At 35.0% G+C, this 19,331-nt stretch overlaps 1 protein-coding gene across 1 annotated transcript in view; it reads left to right on the forward strand.

Moving 5' to 3' along the window:
- The window catches only part of beta'COP (coatomer subunit beta'), a 293,541-nt gene that overhangs the window by 88,456 nt on the left and 185,754 nt on the right, over positions 1 to 19,331 (forward strand). The window contains exon 8 of the mRNA XM_090394070.1: positions 15,050 to 15,192. Within this exon, the coding sequence (XP_090250196.1) occupies positions 15,050 to 15,192 (143 nt within the window). The remainder of the gene's footprint in view (positions 1 to 15,049; positions 15,193 to 19,331) is intronic.

Consider the following 19,331-nt stretch of genomic DNA (forward strand, 5'->3'; position numbering starts at 1 on the left):
TGATTCTAATAATAATGTGACTGTATAACTTAATCTAAGGAGAAAGTAAATTGAATGAGTTAATTTATTCTCAGTGTAGATAATATTTTGTATTGTGTTAATTCAGAATAATAAATGTTTTTTTTTTTGTGTAAATTCACTTGCTTGCCTGAATACACCTCACTCTACCATTCGTTAAACTAATCAGATCTTTGCAGGAAAACCAAAAGTAAAGAAGTGACTAATTAACCACAGCCACTTCTGTGCGAGAGAAACTTATGGAGAAATTTAGGGGATTCTTTGCTTAAGGAAGTTGTATGTTATTGTGCTTATTAATTACTTATTCCTTGAAGTTATATTTAATATCATCAAGACATAGAGTGGTGCAGGGTAAAAATAAATATTCTCTATGTTAATAAGGGAATGAGAACCTGTAGAATAATGCAGATAATTTGATGTACTTTCTACTAATGTCTATTAGGCACAATTCCACTTGAAAGTCACTTGAATAAGTAGTGACTGCAATTTATCTTAATGATAGCCATAAGGATAGAAAAAAATTACTAGTTGAGGGACAACAAGACTCCCCAAGAAATTATTGTCAGTTACCTTTAGAAAATAACAATTAGACAGATAAGAGACCCATCAGACCAAGCTAGGGGGATCACAACAATGGCTCAAAGAAAGTCAAATCAATGTAAAGCCTTGGTTGGCAAACTCATTAGATTTAAACCCCATTGAGAATTTGGGGAATTATGAAGAAACTTCTTCAAGAAGTTGCTTCAAGAGACAAAAATGAACTTGTTTTTAGTCTGTAGACCATATGGGCATGTTTTGATAAAAAAAGACTGTTAACCTCTAGTAAATAATATGCCTAATTGTTTAGGAATGGTCATAAAACTAAGGTGATGCAACAAAGTACTAATTATCATGTTTCGCTTTGAATGTAATTTTGTGCATTTATTTTCACATTATTCTAATATTTTGAATTGCATTAAAAATTATTCTTAACAGTTTTCTTATAATTTATATTGCATTTTTATATGTTCACATGGTTATATAATCTACATAGTATGTAGATTTAGATGATGCTTATTCATATTTGCTAATAATTATTTTCTATGCAATAAATTAGAATTGCAAATCATTCAACACATTTTCTTTCATTATTCTAATTTTTCGATTCAGAGGTGTATAATTGTATAATTTCAACTTCCTGTTATTAAACATCCTAGAGGGGGGGGGGAAATGTGTTAACTTACTTTTCAGAAACCCCTCATACTATGAACAAACAGGAAGATCAGACATCCTGCTCATAATTAACTTAATTATTTTCAGCCAATAATTTTTAAACAAACATGCAACCACATCTACAAATAGGATTCAAATTTGGCACATGCACTGTACCATTCTGTTGTTCAGATTCCTGACTGTTGTTCTTCGCTCTCACTGATGATGATGTCTTATGATTCATAAGACAAATCCTTGATAGAATGTTCTGTGGGACCATAGTTATAAGTTTCATTGTTTAATTCCTAGTTTTGAAATTTGTCCACTTAAATTTTTGAAATTGCCTACCAATCAAGTTTATCTTTATGTCGGGTGTTGAATGTCACAGCTCCTTGCTTTTCCTGATTTCTGTTGTCCTCGTATAATATCTTATATATATATATTATTTAGAAGAAAAGAAAACCTCTTAAGAATTTGATATCTACCCAAATCTATATAAGGAATTCTTTTTGGAAAAAAGAATTCCTTATATAGATTTGGACATGGAAAAGTCCAAATGGGGGAACTAATGAAATTGACTTTATAATCAGCAACAGGAAAAACATTTTTCAGGACTATTCTGTTATCAGCTTTCAATTTTGGAAGTGACTGTTATATGGTATGCAACAAGGTTCAAATAATTGCTAAATAGAAAGAAGAAAAATGTTTTGAAGCAGAACATAGGTGTACACAAACTCATCATCATCATCATTATTATTATTATTATTGTGCAGGCACCTGCATAGAGTCCAAAGACTTATCACAGGAGATAAAAACTATTTACAGAATCTTCAAACAAGAGGTCAAACAACTGAATATTTCCTTTAAGATTATTTCTTGTACCATTTATATACAAATTAAACAGTAGTTGTCCTAGCACGGAACCTTGCAGTATACCACAAATCATCTACTTTCACCTAGATTCTGCTCCACTGTATACTACTTTTTGATATCTACCCAACAGTCACCCTCTTATCCACATAACCAGTGTCTTGTCCATTTCCATCTAATTTGTGCAACAGAGTTCCATGTGGTATTCTGTCAAATGCCTTTGCAAAATCTAGCAGCATTGTGTAGCCATTTCCTTTGTCCAGCTCCTGTTACTATTATAAAAAGTTAATAAATTACTAAGGCATGACTGACCCTTCACAAAGCCATGTTGTCCCTCTTAGAGTATGCTGTGCTTATCTGCCCATTCTTGAATTTTCTTTGACCAATTTTTCTAGTGCGTTTACCACTGCTCCTGAGATACTGATTGGTCTATAACTTGCTACTGCAATCTTAGAACTTCTCTTAATCTTAAAAAGAAATATTTCAACATGAACTAAACAGCAGATTTAAAAATCTTAATATAGACAACAGTTCTGATTCATCAGAAAGTAATGACATTATTGCTCAAAACCTTTTGCAATGATCCCTTGAAATAGCTGAAACACAAAATAGAAACAAAGCAGCTTATGAAGAAATGAAACCAGCTGCTAAATTCTGAATAAAATTGAATACACCAAATAGTGTAAAGCAGTCAGAAAACGTAACAAGGAAGATATAGAAAATTCAGTTGTAAACTCATACAAGACAACTGCAGCCTTAAAAAAACAAAAAACAAAAATAGCAATTGATGAACAGCAGTAAACAAATAGTTGTTGCAGTCAAACTACAAAATAGGAATATAACCAGAGATAGATATATTATTGCAAAAAGAATGGAAGAATTTTGCTCAATATTATATCAGGATGACAGAACAATTGACAACTGTGAAATAACTGAAGTGCTACAAATTCTACCAGAAGAAGTTATGTGGAGCATGCAAAATGGGAAAAAATGTAGGTGAGGAAATGATCTATAGAACTTGGCAAAACTTTTTACTCTGTCTGAAGAAAAATTGATAAAGGCATCCCTTATTCTGACACACACACACACACACACACACACAAAAAGTGTTGACAGAATGCTTAGCTCATGGGCTTTGTAATGAATACCAACTACCATTGTGTCTTGGTTTGATTGGTTATGAGAAAGCCTGTGATTTAATAAAACTAATGCAATACTTAAAGCACTACAAAACCATCACACAGAGGAACCATCAAATCAGCATCCAGTAATCCAACAGCAACAATTCATTTCATTGGAAACATTCCCACTTGAAAATCCAGAGAGGTATAAGACAAGGTGACACAATATTTTCAAAACTATTTACGACATGCCTAGAAGAATGGAAAATATTTAAGCCACCTGTGCTCTGCTGAAATAAAACCAGCAAAGACAGTTATCTTTACTTCAAGTACACATGAATTACAGGCACATATCTGTGAACTTCATAATGCTACCAAAACAGCTGGCTTATTTTTATGTTCAGTTGCTATTACCACCAGAAATAATAAAAATTAATGACAATGAAATTGAACGAGTAAAGATGCTGTTAGGTGTTATAGTGTGTGTGTGTGTGTGTGTGTGTGTGTGTGTGTGTGTGTGTGTGTGTGTGTGTGTGTGTGTGTGTGTGTTGCATTGTGTTATTAGCACTTCTGAAAGATAAGTGATTTTTTATTTAACTAGATAATATTAGGTTAACTTATTGTAGTGTTTGTTTTAAACTGGTGTGTGATTGACTAAGTTATGTAGTCCGTAAGTAAACCTAGTATTTTTTTATTATTATTATTTTTTTGTTTTGTTTTGTTTAAATTCAGTATTATTGATATGGCACCAACGCATGGTAAAACAATAGCTGCAAAGACCACGTTGTCAGATTTGAATTTGCAGGATTTTGTGCAGTGTAATGTGTGTGAGATGTATTCATCATGAAAATTAAAGGATATATGGAAGGAAATTGAAACTGGAAAGAGAGAGTGTGTATTAAAGGTTTTATAAGTGAGTGCCTGTTAGGTGACAAGAAAGGAACAAATATTAATATAGTGGGCAGTATCAATGGTAGGATGGAAAATGTCGAAATTAATGTCAAGTGTTCGGTTGTGGAAATAGAGGAGAATAAAATGGACCTAAATAAAGAAAAGCACGCTTGAATTTTATTCTTCATAGGACAAAGTGTCAAATTGAAAAATTGCAGAAGCAGCAAGAGATCAGCAGACTTGAGAAGAGAAAGAAGCAGGTGGTCTGAAGTAATAATAAAGAATGAGCAAACAAAGAAAGCAAGAAACAAAGAGCAAATAAGAAGAAAAACAAGTAAAGGAGAAAATTATGTATGGAGACTCAATTATTAATGAAAGTGTAACAAAATCGCATTTCCCTGGTGCAGAATTTTACAATATTAGTCATGCCATCCGAATGCAAATAGGTAAGGCAAAAGAACTAATTATCTTGGTTGGTACAAATGATTTGAGAGGCGAGAAACATTTTATGAAGGAGGATATAAAGGAGCTGTTAGAAGAAGCAAAACTGAAGAGCAAGAAGGTGAAGATTGTAAGTCTCCTGCCATGCTATGATAGAGGTGAACTGGGGGGGGGGGGGCATTGATAGCAAATGAATCAATATGTAGGTTGTAAAGAAGGAATGATTTTGGATCTGTGGTCTGTATTTAAAGAAGGATTAGCATGATGCTAATGGACTGCATCTAAACGATTTTACTGTTAGGTGTCCAGAGAGAGCTTTGTTTACTGAGTATGCTGAAGTGCAAATTCAGGAAAACTTAAGCAATGAGGATAGCAGGTGAATTTGCGTGAAGGCACCCATGAGGCGAGAGAGTGTGGGAATGACTGCTGAAGAATCTAGTCAATGAATGATATAGGGTAGTCATTTCAGAAAGTAAAGGCAGGCAGGCACCTAAAGGAATGCTGCAGTTTCTATGTACTAATACCAGAAGTATAAGTAACAAGAGGGAAGAGTTTTTGGCATTGGCAAGATTTATCCAAGTATACTTGAGAAACAGTTGAGAAGAATTGTGGAAGAAAAGCTTGGTGAAGAACAAGCTGGATTCAGGCCAAATAGAGGCTGTCGGGATCAAATCTTCACTTTACGACAAATAGTGGAGAAATCATGGGAATATAACAAAGATTTGTATTTAAGTTTTGTCGATTTGGAAAAGGCATATGACAAGGTGCCAAGAGAGAGAAGCTATTCAATACGCTGCAGTTATATGGTGTCAATGGGGCATTATATCAAGCAATACTTAGTCTTTATTTGAGTTGTAAGTCAGCAGTTAGAATTGAAGGAAGTACAGGAAGATGGTTTAATGTTAAATCTGGTGTGATACAAGGATGTACGTTATCCCCTCTGTTATTCATTATCTATATGGATCACGTTATGAAGGAAAGTGGTATTAAACATGATATCAGAATTGGAGATGTTAATGTCAGCTCTTTGCTTTATGTGAATGATGAGGGGGTGCTTAAGGGTCAAAGCTGTATAACTGAGAGGAGACCTCCACATAGCCTTTAAAGGAATGCGGAGAACCGACCAGGGCTTCTGACCTAATGTCCAATCCTCACCTTCTCGTGGTGCACCCTGTTGGGTATCTACTTTGATACTGAACGAACGAGGATGGGCTGGCAATTTGGGATTTAGCCGACCAAATTGTATTCTTATTGGTTAAACCAAAATAAAAAATGATGGTACAACATGACAAAATTTCATGCCGGCTGGGGCGTCGCCCGGTTAAACAAGGCCCCCGTTGTTTTCGCCAGGGAACCAGGGCGAACAGCGAAAAGTCAGCTACTGGAACAAATCTGAAAACAAACCCCAAATCAACATCACCAGAGTTAAAGATTGGTACTATCAACGTAAGAAGCCTGAATGGCAAAGAAATGGAGCTAGCTGAGGAATCAGATAAGTACCAGATCGACATAATAGGGCTGACTGAAACAAAAAAGACCAAAACTGGTGAGATCTTTCTGAGCAATAAATACAAAATGTTATATTCAGGCAATAACAATCAAGGAAAAGAAGGAGTAGCCATAGTATTCAACACAAAATACGAGGCTAATCTTCTTGAATGGCAGTCAGTCTCAAGTAGAGTAATGTGGGCAAATATGAGAATGGGGAACTGGACAATGAGACTTATTTGTGCCTATGGTCCCACAGAAGGTTCTACTAAGGTAGAAGTGGAGGAATTTTTTGAGGCTTTAGAAAAAGCAACTGACACAATGAAAAAGGAAAAGTTGGTCCTTGTTGGGGATCTAAATAGTAGAGTAGGAAATGATTGTGAGACATACAAAAATATTTTGGGAAAATTTGGAGAAAAGAGCAAAGCTAATAATAATGGCAAATATCTGTTGGATTTCTGCTCAGGACATGGACTGGTTATTACTAACACCATGTTCCAACATAAAAATGTGCACAAATTCACATGGAGAGAAGAGGCTAGGAATAAGAAAAGTCTCGTTGACTATGTTATTGTTGATAGTGATGTTTTCTCCCTGGTGCAGGACACCCGAGTGTACAGAGGATTTGAAATTGGAAGTGATCACTATTTAGTCTTGAGCAGGATAAAATTGAATTTCATATTGAAAAGAATAACATGTAAGAAAGTTTTAAAGCGAATAAAAGTTGAGCAGCTCTCAGATGTGAACTGTAGACTAAAATACAGAAAGATTATTGAAAAGAAAATGAAAGAGTTTGAGAACAGGAATCAAACCTTGGAGATTCAGTGGCAAACTCTGAAGGAAACATTGATTGATTCTGCCAGAGAGGCATGTGGTGAGGTTGTGTGCAAAGATAAAAAAATCAGAACTCCCTGGTGGACACAGGAAGTTAAAGAGGCAGTGAAGGAAAAGAAGAAAGCATATCAAAAGTTCCTGGCAAATAAGTCAGCTTTTACTCTTACAGAATACAGAGACAAATGTAAGAAAGCTAAACAGTGTGTAAAACTAGCTAAACAAAAGTCATGGGAGGACTTTGGCAAGAATATAGAAAATAAATATCAAGAAGGTGGCAAAATATTCTGGAGGTTGTTGAAGAAGCTTAGGAATGGAGGAAAGAGTGCTGTAAAAGGAATTAGAGATGATAAAGGTGAAATGAAAACAGGAGAAAAAGATATCCTTGAAGTATGGAGTAATTACTTTGAAAAACTGCTAAATGAAACAAGCAGTGAGACAGCACAGTGATAAAAAAACACTGACCAGGCATGCAGTCAGGAATACATATCCATACTTGAAGTAGAAAAAGCCATCAAAGGCTTGAAATGTGGAAAGGCAGCAGGAGTAGATGATATTCGACCAGAAATGCTGAAGTATGGTGGTATAAGAGTCTTACAGTGGCTGCACTGCATAGTTCAGAAAGCCTGGACAGAGGGACGAATTCCCGATGATTGGAGTAGAGCTCTCATAGTACCCATATATAAAAAGGGAAATAAAACTGAATGTGAGAATTACAGAGGTATTTCCCTACTGAGTGTTCCTGGCAAGATCTATGCAAGTATACTTGAGAAACGGTTGAGAAGAATTGTGGAAGAAAAGCTTGGTGAAGAACAAGCTGGATTCAGGCCAAATAGAGGATGTCAGGATCAGATCTTCACTTTACGACAAATAGTCGAGAAAGTATGGGAATATAACAAAGATCTGTATTTAAGTTTTGTCGATTTGGAAAAGGCATATGACAAGGTGCCAAGGGAGAAGCTATTCAATACGCTGCAGTTATATGGTGTCAATGGAGCATTATATCAAGCAATACTTAGTCTTTATTTGAGTTGTGAGTCAGCAGTTAGAATTGAAGGAAGTACAGGAAGATGGTTTAATGTTAAATTTGGTGTGAGACAAGGATGTACATTATCCCCTCTGTTATTCATTATCTATATGGATCACATTATGAATGAATGTGGTATTAAACCTGATATCAAAATTGGAGATGTTAATGTCAGCTCTTTGCTTTATGTGGATGATGTTATACTTCTAAATAAATCCGCTACAAGTCTGCAAGATTCTCTGACTAAATTGAATAGCTGTTGTAATAGATATGGTATGAAGGTCAGCAATAAAAAGACAAAGACAATGAAAATAGGCAGAATCATTGAAAATGTCAACTGTGTTGTGAATGGAGAACCTGTGGAACAAGTAAAACATTTCAGCTACTTAGGCACAATTTTTACTGAAGATGGTAAACTAAATATAGAAATAGACAACAGAATCAGCAAAGCTGGTATTGTGGGAAGTCAATTGAATAAATTCATATGGAATAAGAAAGAAATTAGTCGGAACACTAAATTAGCTGTATACAAGACTGTGTTCAAACCAATTTTAACTTATGGATCTGAGAGCTGGGTCAGAAGTAAAACACTTGACCAAAGACTAGAGACCGCAGATATGAGAGTCCTGAGAAAGATTAGAGGCGTGAACAGATGGCATCAATGGCAATATCATATTAAAAATGAGGATATTAGGAAAGAACTTGACATTGTCAGCATCCAGGAATGCGTTAGCCGAGCTAATCTCAGATGGTATGGTCACCTAAATAGAATGGGAGAGGAAAGATTAGCAAAACAAGTGTTCTCTGCCAGGTTGGCAGGAAAACGACCCAGAGGAAGACCAAGATATAGGTGGATTGATACGGTACAAAGTGCCTTAGACGATAGAAATATAAGATCTGATAATGTTGGAGTCTTGACAAGTAACAGACTGATTTGGAGGAAAATTGTAGATAGGAAGTTAGTAATGATGTAATTTTTTCATGTAGTACTGTCATCCTGTACACCCCTTGAGGGTACATGGCAGGAATTTGATGATGATGATGAATGATGTTTACATTGTCCACATAAAGCAAAGAGAAGACATTAATGTTGTAATAACAGTTGAATAACTGTTGTAATAGATGTGGTATGAAGGTCAGCAATACAAAGACAATGAAAATAGGCAGAATCGTTGAAAATGTCAACTGCGTTGTGAATGGAGAACCTGTGGAACAAATAAAACATTTCAGCTATTTAGGCACAATTTTTAGTGAAGATGGTAAATTAAATATGGAAATAGACAACAGAATCAACAAAGCTGGTATGGTAGGAAGTCAATTGAATAAGTTCATATGGAATAAGAGAGAAATTAGTCGGAACACTAAATTAGCTGTATACAAGACGGTGTTCAAACCAGTTTTAACTTATGGATCTGAGAGCTAGGTCAGAAGTAAAACACTTGATCGAGGACTACAGATCGCAGATATGAGAATCCTGAAAAAGATTAGAGGTGTGAACAGATGGCATCAATGGCAATATCATATTAAAAACGAGGATATTAGGAAAGAACTTGACATTGTCAGCATCCAGGAATGTGTTAGCAGAGCTAATCTCAGGTGGTATGGTCACTTAAACAGAATGGGCGAGGAAAGATTAGCAAAACAAGTTTTCTCTGCCAGGTTGGCAGCAAAACGACCCAGAGGAAGACCAAGATATAGGTGGATTGATATGGTACAAAGTGCCTTAGACAATAGAAATATAAGATCTGATAATGTTGTAGTGTTGACAAGTAACAGACTGATTTGGAGGAAAATTGTAGATAGGAAGTTAGTAATGATGTAAATTTTTCATGTAGTACTCTCATATCCTGTACACCCCTTAGGGTACATCAGGAATTTGATGATGATGATGATTGTTTTGAAGGTTGTATAAATAGTAGATTACTAGGTTGAGTATAAATTTATAAACAAGCATTAAAATTAAGTTTTATTTCAATGATAATTTTTTTTTTTTTTTTTTTTGCATTTCTTAATGCAGTTGTATATTTTAGTATTACTGAAACAGCCAAGTGAATGAGTAGTGCTGATATAAAAGGAAACTTAAATGGTCGATTTCCTTGCCATGATATTGTGAACTTTAGGGAGTTAAACAGAAATGTTGTATGTTTATGTATATTATTTTGTCTATTTATAGTAGTTTTCTTATGTCATATATCATTATAACATGTTGAACATATAGCAATGCTCTTGCATGAGTTTCGATCTGGATCTTGGTGAGTTCTCATTTCTAAGTGAGAGCTCACCAACATTGATTTAGTGTATCAGAAGATACACTAAATCAAGTGCAGTACACATTGCACTCATGTAGTAACTATCAGAAACTAATTATTGTTTATTTTGAATTAATTTTGGATCTTGGTGAGCTCTTACTTAGAAATGAGAGCTCACCAACATTGGTTTAGTGTAATAAGGGAATAATAACTAGAGAGAGAGAGATGAGAAATAAATAGAAAAGAGAAAACTGCCTGGTTGAATTCTACAATATTCTTTTTTTTTTTTTTCCAACTAGTAAAATAATTGGTACCAATTATTTTGCTAGTTCCATTTCTTTTCATTGATGCTTCCTACTTTGACTTGGGATGTGTTTCTGGATTTCTTCCAGAAGCTGACTTTCCACTGTTGCCCTGGTTCTCTGATGAAAATAATGGGGACCTAGTTTAACTAGGCTGCACCATCTGCCATGAAATTCTGTCAATATGATGCATTCTAAAAAGGAAGCATGCTGCACATTATGAGATAACTGATGTAAAGTCAACAGTCTCTGTTTGCAACTAGCCTTGTCATGAAGATGCATAACATGCAAAATTTGTTCCCTTATGCTTGGGCAGAGGGTTAAATCAAAAATAGAATTTTTTTTTTTTTTTTTTTTTTGTCTACTATAATTTACAGTTTTGCTATCCTTTCATTCTGTTTAACTAACATACGATTTTAGATTATCTTTCCTCACAACTTGCATGTCAACAATGTCAATTTTCTTCTTAACTTCATTTTTTAATGATTCTGCAATTCATACATTTGTTCACTTCCCCACTTTTTCTCCAAACTTTCTTCACTGATATCAGCTGCTTTATTTATAACACCAGCTTTCAGATATATTTGCAGTTCATCATTAAATTTTTGAATCGGCTTCTCATCCTCCTCTTATTCTTTCATTCCTTCTGCCCTTTTATTCTTTTGAACAGCCTTTTCCATACCATGCTCTCCAAGAACTATGGTTTCAGCTGTTCAAGAAATGCATAACGTCGTTCTTCTTTCTCACTAATTGCATTGTACTCTTGTATTATAGGTTTTGTGACCATTTCTATATATGCGGGTTGATGTAATAAAAAAATAAAAAATAAAAAAAAACTATTGAGTGTTATTTTGCCATCCGGATGCAGAAAGGTAAGTCGAAGGAAATGATTGTTTTTGTTGGTACCATTGATTTGGGAGGTGAGAATTGTTCTATAAGGGAGGATGTAAAGGAATTGTTAGAAGAGGTAAAATTAAAGAACGAGAAAGTGGAGACTGTAAATCTCCTGCCACGCTATGATAGAGGTGAACTGAGGAGGAGGGTATTGTTAGCCACTGAATCTATATGTAGATTGTGCAAAAGAAATGATGTAGAATTTGTGGATCTGTGGTTTCTGTTTGATGGAAAGAGGGATTTGTACAATGCAGATGGACTGCATCTGAATGGTTTTGGTGTTAGGTGTCTGGAGAGAGAGAGAGAGAGAGAGAGAGAGAGAGAGAGGGGTCTGTTCACCGAGCATGCTGACATGCAAATTCAGGGAAACTTAAGCAATTAGGATGGAAGCAAGTGAATTTTGTGTGAAGGTACCCGTGAAGCAAATTAGTGTGAGAATGACCAAGTGAGGAATCTAGTTTCTCAAGCAAAAATTTTGAAGAAGGTAGTCAATTCAGAAAGTAAAGGTGTGTGTGTGTGTGGTGGGGGGGGAATAAAGGGATGTTGCCATTTTTATATACTAAAACCAGAAGCATCAGAAATTTTTTTTTGGTTAGTGTAACCTCGCCAAAAGTTATAGGCATTACTGAGACTTGGCTAACAGCAGATGCTGTAGTTACAGGGATAGAATGTGAAGGGTTTAGTATTTTCAGAGAAGATAGAGAAAATAGAAAGTGTGTATGTGTGTGTGTGTGGGGGGTACTGCTGATGATAGCAGATGAATTGCAGCCAAAAAGAATAGGAGACAGGCAGGTGGGGCTGTTCATTTGAAGCAATTTAGTGTGAGATTAAGACCAATAAGGCAAAATATACAGTTGGTTGCTGCTACCAGGAAGTTCCACAGTTGATCTGGAGGACATGCATTGCCAAATTAGTACAAATGAGTACAGGTCAAATGATTATTATGGGGGACTTCAACTATGGAGATATAGACTGGAAGGAAGAAATATCACATGGCAGAAAGGAAATAGAATTTTACTTTCACCCACTGAGAGATATTTCTTAAGGCAGCATGTAATAGAGGGGATTAAGGGTGGGAGTGTATTGGACTTGGTCATAGAATCAGAAGACCTATCCATAACCAATATGACAACATTGCTTCCATTAAGTGAAAGTGACCATGCAGTCATGACTTGGGATATTGTAAAACATGAGGAATATTCTATCAAGAAGGATATTTGTGGAACTACAAGGCAGGTTATTATGACATACTTAGGAAGAAGCTTAAATCTGTACCATGCCATAAAACACTGCAGGGTAAGGATGTTAATAGTGTATGGGATATAGTTAAGGGTCATCTAGAGGACGCAGTATTAAATTACTAAATAACTTAAGGAATGCACAATGTATACTAGAATATAAATTAAATTAAACTTTAATATATATTTCCAATATTTCGGCAACGTCATGCTGCCATCTTCATGGGAACTTAAGATTAAGACACGTGCACACAGGCACTACAAACAGCAAAAAATATTAAATTATATACCTAGGGTAAGGAAGAGTTAATTGGGTAGGAGTTAGGTGGATGAGTAATATCATTAAGCATAAGCTGCAGAAGAAAATGGTGGGTATATAAACAGAAAGATGACCAGCAAACTCATGAACAGTATAAGGTTCAGGCAAGAAAGGTGACCAGCATGGCAAGGAAAGGCAAAATCAGATTATTAGAAGAATTTAGTCAAGCAGGCCAAAGGAAATCCCAAAGAGTTCTTTCGTTATGTGACAAGCGAGAGGGAAGAATAACCTTAATGAATGATGATGGTCATGAGGAGACAGATGCAGATAAAATAGTTGAGTCTTAGTGACCACTTTGCATGCATATATCTTCCTGGTGAGATTACTGCTTTAACCTATTGACAGACACTAATGTGGGAACAGAGGTGGATGAATTGGAGGTTCTGAGGATATTGCAGAATCTCAATTTAAATACATCTGTGGGATTAGATGGGATATCATCTAGGGTTTTTTTTTTGCGAGAATGTGCAAGGGAACTGTTGACTATGTTTAATTTAATTCTCAGCTCTAGTAGAGTTCAAAGGGAGTGGAAAGAGGGCGAAATTATTCCTTTGCATAAGGGAGGTTCTAAGATTACAGTAGCAAATTATAGGCCAATCAATATTTCATGCATGGTGGTAAAAGTACTAGAAAAATTTGTCAAAAAGAGATTTCAAGAATGGTTAGATAAAAATATGATACTGTATGAGGGTCAACATAGCTTTATGAAGGGTCGGTCATGTCTTAGTAATTTACTAACTTTTTATAATGAGTAACAGCTGAGTTGGATAAAGGAAATGGCTACATGGCTACACGATAATTTTGCCAAGGCATTTGACAGAATACCATATGGAACATTGTTACCCAAATTAGAACAAATGGGGATGGATATGGCACTAGTTAAGGGATAAGAGGGTGGCTGCTGGACAGATGTCAAAAATAGTATATGGAAGGATAAGCTTTTCACCTCAGTTCTGCCAGAGGGCAGAACTGAGGTGAAAAGCGGTGACTTGTGTTGGGCCACAAGATTCAGTGCTGGGAAAATTGCTGTTTAATTTTTACATAAATTATGCGAAATTAGGTAGAGTAATAGTTAATCAAGGCAATGTGGAGAGTTTGCAGGAGGATTTAAATAGACTGTCAATAGTATGGGCAGAAGTTAATGGGTGTCAGTTTAATGTCGAGAACTGTAAAGTTATGCATTATGGGATAAATATATTTCAAGCTGTGTATCACATTATTGGCATTGTATACTCCAGGAAATGTATGAAACTAGAAATTTAGGGGTGGTGGTGATAGACAGAGAGTTAAAGTTTAGAGGTTGCTCTGGTAGCCCATGATTACTTGGCTATTGAAGAACACTTGAACAAGTAAAGTAGCTGTTATTCCTCTTTATAAAAGCCTTGATACGCCCACATCTGGATTACTGTGCCCAAGTCTGATTCCCCGGGTTTCTTGGTGATGAGGAAGCGGTGAGAGGATTCATAGGTGAATGACCAAGATAGTGAGTGGCCTTTGGAAAGTTTCTTATGAGGATAGATTGAAAATGTGTGAATTGCAGAAGTTGGTTGATAGGAGAAAAAAGGGGGAAATGGTAGAACCATTTAAGTTGCTTAAATGATTTTACAGAATAGATGCGGGGGTGAAATGTTTCGGCACTTTGCTAGCGGGACCAGAACAGGAGGGGGGGTCATCCCTGGAAGTTGAGTAAAGGAGTTGTCAGTAGGGGTGTGAGGACTAGATTTTTTGCTTGGAGAGTGGTGAATGAGTGGAATGTGTTGCTAGAGTCAGTTGTGAGTGCTTTTTCTGTTAATGGGCTCAAGGAGAGGCGTGATAGAGAGATAGATGTATTGGATAGATTGGGTCTCCTGCGATGAGTCTTCAGACTCCTTGGAGGTGCCTGGATAATAATAATAATAATGTTAGGTAGTGTTACAATTTTAATGTTATGTTTGATCATGTGCTATATGCAAATTAAGAATCGAATTGAATTGAAGTCGTTGTCAGAAAAAAGAACATCTACATTCAGATAAAATATCCATGTTTAAGTGATATTAGGCTATTTTCTGTATGCAAAGGGAGGATGACTGAGTGAGAAAACATCATTATATATTACTATAGCCTTTGTTATTTAATAGTGCTAAGGAAGATTTTGATCGTTTTTATAGTTGTTTTAATTATCTTTTAAAGGTACTGTACGCATATGGCATGCTAACACATATCGTCTTGAAAGTACCCTTAATTACGGTTTAGAAAGGGTATGGACCATTGCTTGTTTGAGAGGTTCGAACAGTGTAGCACTAGGTTATGATGAAGGTAGCATTATTATAAAGGTATGTTTGTTTAAATTTTGATTATTTTTTATGTAATGACGAAAAAAAATGATTAAATTATAATGACTTTATGTTACTGTTTAAACATTTACATTTATAAGATTTTTATGGCTACATCACTCACAGAAGATTGTTGTATTATTTCTTTAGAGGCAAGGTAAATTTCTGGTATCTTTCATCCACTTTGATAAAGATATTCTAAAATTCTCATTAAGATATCCTGCCTTCATGCTAGGTGTTTACCTTAACACATTCACCTGTCCCATTTTCCTGGCAGCTCTATAGTGAGTTAGAAGGGTGTGAAGAGCAAAGTTTGACTGTCGCCTCCTTGTGGTGCCCTCTGGATAATCTAACGACAGCAGCATTTCTTTTTTTCCAATCACGGAGACAAATTTCAGTGATTATAACTAAGGCACAGCCGATGTGACTTTTGATTTGGAAATGTCAGAGTTGAGAAATGAGCAAATCATTTCACTTATTACAAGAAATATTAATATCATCCATTGTAATTTAAATGGCATTGTTCCTCCAGCAAGCAAAGAAAAAACTAAATGAGCTATTACTACTAGCTGACAAACATGATGCTGATAATATTTGCATCCAGGAAACCAAACTTCAACAAACCAGCAGACTAAACATTAAAAACTATGATATCATACAACAAGATTGGCCTATTGACCCAAATAGAGGAGGGCTTCTGACACTAATTCAAAATTGCCATATAAAGCTGTTGAACTAGACATAGTAGCCAAAGTAATTGCAATAGAAGGAATCCAAATACTGGAACCAAGTAAAAGGCCATTAAACATATTCGATTGTTTTCATCCTCTTAACAAACCTGGACCAAATTTTTCCAGCCTATTCCATCTCATTGAAGAAAACTCCATTATCTTAGGAGACATGAATAGCAAACACCTGTTATGGAGTTCTCAGGAAGTAAACTCAAGAGGAGAAAACCGGAGTAAGTTCTTAGATGAAACAGGATTAATAACCGTCAACAGTGGAAAACCCACTTATTTATTTCATTCTTATAGTACAAATGACACCCTATATATATTACTGCAGTGTCTCCAGATCTTCATGACAAAGTTTGGTCTGTGTTGGAACTGGTAGGAAGTGACCATACCCTCAATATTAACTAAGCTGAATCCAAAAATGACCAGACTCACCCAAAAAAGAAAATATCATTGGAACTTCCAAAAGGCAAATTGGGAGATGCAGCAAAGAAAAGTATCCCAAAGGACTATAGGAGAAAAGTTATTTCGAACCACACAAAGGTTTACCAGGAACTTGCCAGTAAAATAACTAAAAGAAATTAATTAGTTAGCATCTTAAAAATTGGAAGCTCTTCAGAAACTAGGATCGAGTACAGTAAAACAAATGCAGAAATGAAATTAAAATAAAATATATTTTAATAATATAATTATAATAATATATTACAAAGAACTAAGTGGCAAGAATTCTGCCACAACTTAAATCCGAACACTTCAGACACCAAACTTTAGAAATTGATTGCTAATTGCTAATTTACAAAGAGACTTACCAAAAACAAGTGAAGCTAACACACTAAAAGACCTGGATGGAAATATCAAAATTGGAGATAGGGAAATCGCAAATACCTTGGCCTTTCACTTTCAAAATATAAGCAAACTAGAGATAAATACTAGCAAAGACCATCAAATGTTAAAACAGGTTCGGCAGAAGAAAAACACTGCAAATTCCCCAAAATATAAAAACAAATTATTTTGTGATCCATTCTCAATTTCTGAATTGAGAGATCTCTTGGAGAGACTAGATATAAATAATGTGGACCAGATGACATACAAGGAATTATATTCTTTAGAGACACATGATGTTATGATTAGGAATTATAGACATGTTAACACGAGAATATTTTAATATTGCCAAATATTTCAGTCTGAAACTAACAGACTATCTTCAGTGGCTACATAGGAACAGTTTTTAACAGGGTGGAATAACAACAATTGATCATTCAAAAGTAGAATGAGCTGCGTGATGTTACATTGCTAAGCATTAAAGAGAGGAAAACTTTCATCAGAGTGGTGATTAATTTATAGGTAATAATTCACAATTTCATATAATAATCTTAATTTATAAATAACATTAGACTAATGTAGGAATTAAAAGTCTCAATTTTCATACATTCAGCACAAGAAATCCGATAAGCCTGGATTGGCTTGGCACGGGATAGAGACAAGCCACAACATCCTCCGGTCCAAGACGTGCCTTCTGCACAGATGTCGCTATAAATTTGAATGCCTATTCAAAGAGAGTGCTGAGGCCTTACTTCAATGCCCTAATTTGAATCGAAATGACTGTATATCCTTATCAAAAATATGGAAAAGTTTAATCAGGATAACACATTAATTTTTTTTTTTTAATTTTAAATTGAGACTTTTAATTCCTACATTAGTCTAATGTTATTTATAAATTAAGATTATTATATGAAATTGTGAATTAATGCCTAATTTAATCATCGCTCTAATGAAATTTTTCCTCTCTTTAATGCTTAGCAATGTAACATCATGCGGCTCGTTCTACTTTTGAATGATCAATTGTTATTATTCCACCTTGTTAAAAACTGTTCCTATATATCCCCATGGAAGATAGTCTGTTAGTTTCAGACTGAAATATTTGAATATTTGTGTTAATGTGTCTATAATTCCTAATACAAGAAATTATGATCAAGCATCTTCCTCGCCTAGCCCTAGATTGCTACTTCATTTATACAACAATAGCCTAAAACAAGGAAAAGTTCCAAAATAAAATAAAACAGCCACACTCATATCAAATTTAAAGCTTAACAACCCTCAAGATCAACCAGGAAGTTATTGCCCAATTTCACTGATGTCAATTCCAGCCAAATTGATGGAAAAAATGTTTGAATTACTATCTGAACAAAAATAGTATACTATCACATTTTCAGGCTGCCTTTAGAAGAAATCACTCAAACTTTTCTGCTTAACCCAGTCAGTTCAGTATAATTTCCTGATCAAATGTACCAAATCCACCAGTGCAGCTTTCATAGATTTTAGCAATGCCTTTGACAAGATATGGAGTCAGAAACTCTTTTCCAAGCTTTGTCATATTGGAATAGAAGGCAATGTCCTAAACTGGATTTATTACTTTCTAAAATAGAACAATTTGAGTTAGAATAAATAATACTTTTTCCAAGAAAGTGAAAATAAGACAAGGACTCTCTCAAGGCAGTATTTTGAGCCGACTTCTTTTTGCCTAAATGACTTAGCTATCTTTCTTTCTTTATTTATATTTTTGTTTGTTTGCTGATGATTTGGTTCTGTTCTCAGCTCATAACAAGTTAGAAACAGCAGAAGGCCTCTTAAAGTCATTGAAAGTTTATCTACATACTGTCAAAACCAAAAAATCAAAATGAATGCTCCTAAATCAGAAATTTGCATATTTATCATTAATAACCACCTCAGAAAGTGGAGACCAAAGATTAAACTAAATAAACAACTAATTATGTTTAATGAAAACTCCAAATACCTTGGAGTTACTCTGGATCCATTATTAAGTTTTAATAAACATATCAACAATGTTGCAGTGAGAACAAAAAGAAGACTAAATATCATGAAAAGTATCTCTGGTAAAGAGTGGGGAGTTGATGCTAAAACCTTAAAATCACATACACCTCTATTATCTGATCCATAATGTAATATGATTTGCCCATCTGGATGCAAACATCACCAACCAGTTTAGACAAGCTTATAAAAATTCAGAAAAATGCAGCTAGAATCATATGTGGACTAAAAAATACAACTCCTGAAAAATGCTGTCCTTTGAAAATTAGGTGTCAAGAAAAATCTTACTAAATTTGTAGAAAAAAGAGCAAATAAGAGAACAAGTGAACCTTTTAAAAACTATTCTGCAATTTTTTATTAAGTTCATAATATGGCGCTAAACAAATATCCAATTGTCTCGTGAATTTTCTCAAGTGCTCCATTGAGGGATCATTATCCGTAAAATAACTTTCTTGCCAAGTCCAATGCTTCTGCTAATTTCTTTAAACTGAATTCTTTAACTGATTCATCACAATCAGAATCTTTGGCAGAACTTTCCCCACCATTTGGTGATGCCATCTTTTAATTGTACCATTC

Source organism: Typopeltis vanoorti, chromosome 1 (assembly GCF_054136105.1).
Source record: "Typopeltis vanoorti isolate ZY-2024b chromosome 1, IOZ_Tvanoo_1.0, whole genome shotgun sequence".
Classification (NCBI taxonomy): domain Eukaryota; kingdom Metazoa; phylum Arthropoda; class Arachnida; order Uropygi; family Thelyphonidae; genus Typopeltis; species Typopeltis vanoorti.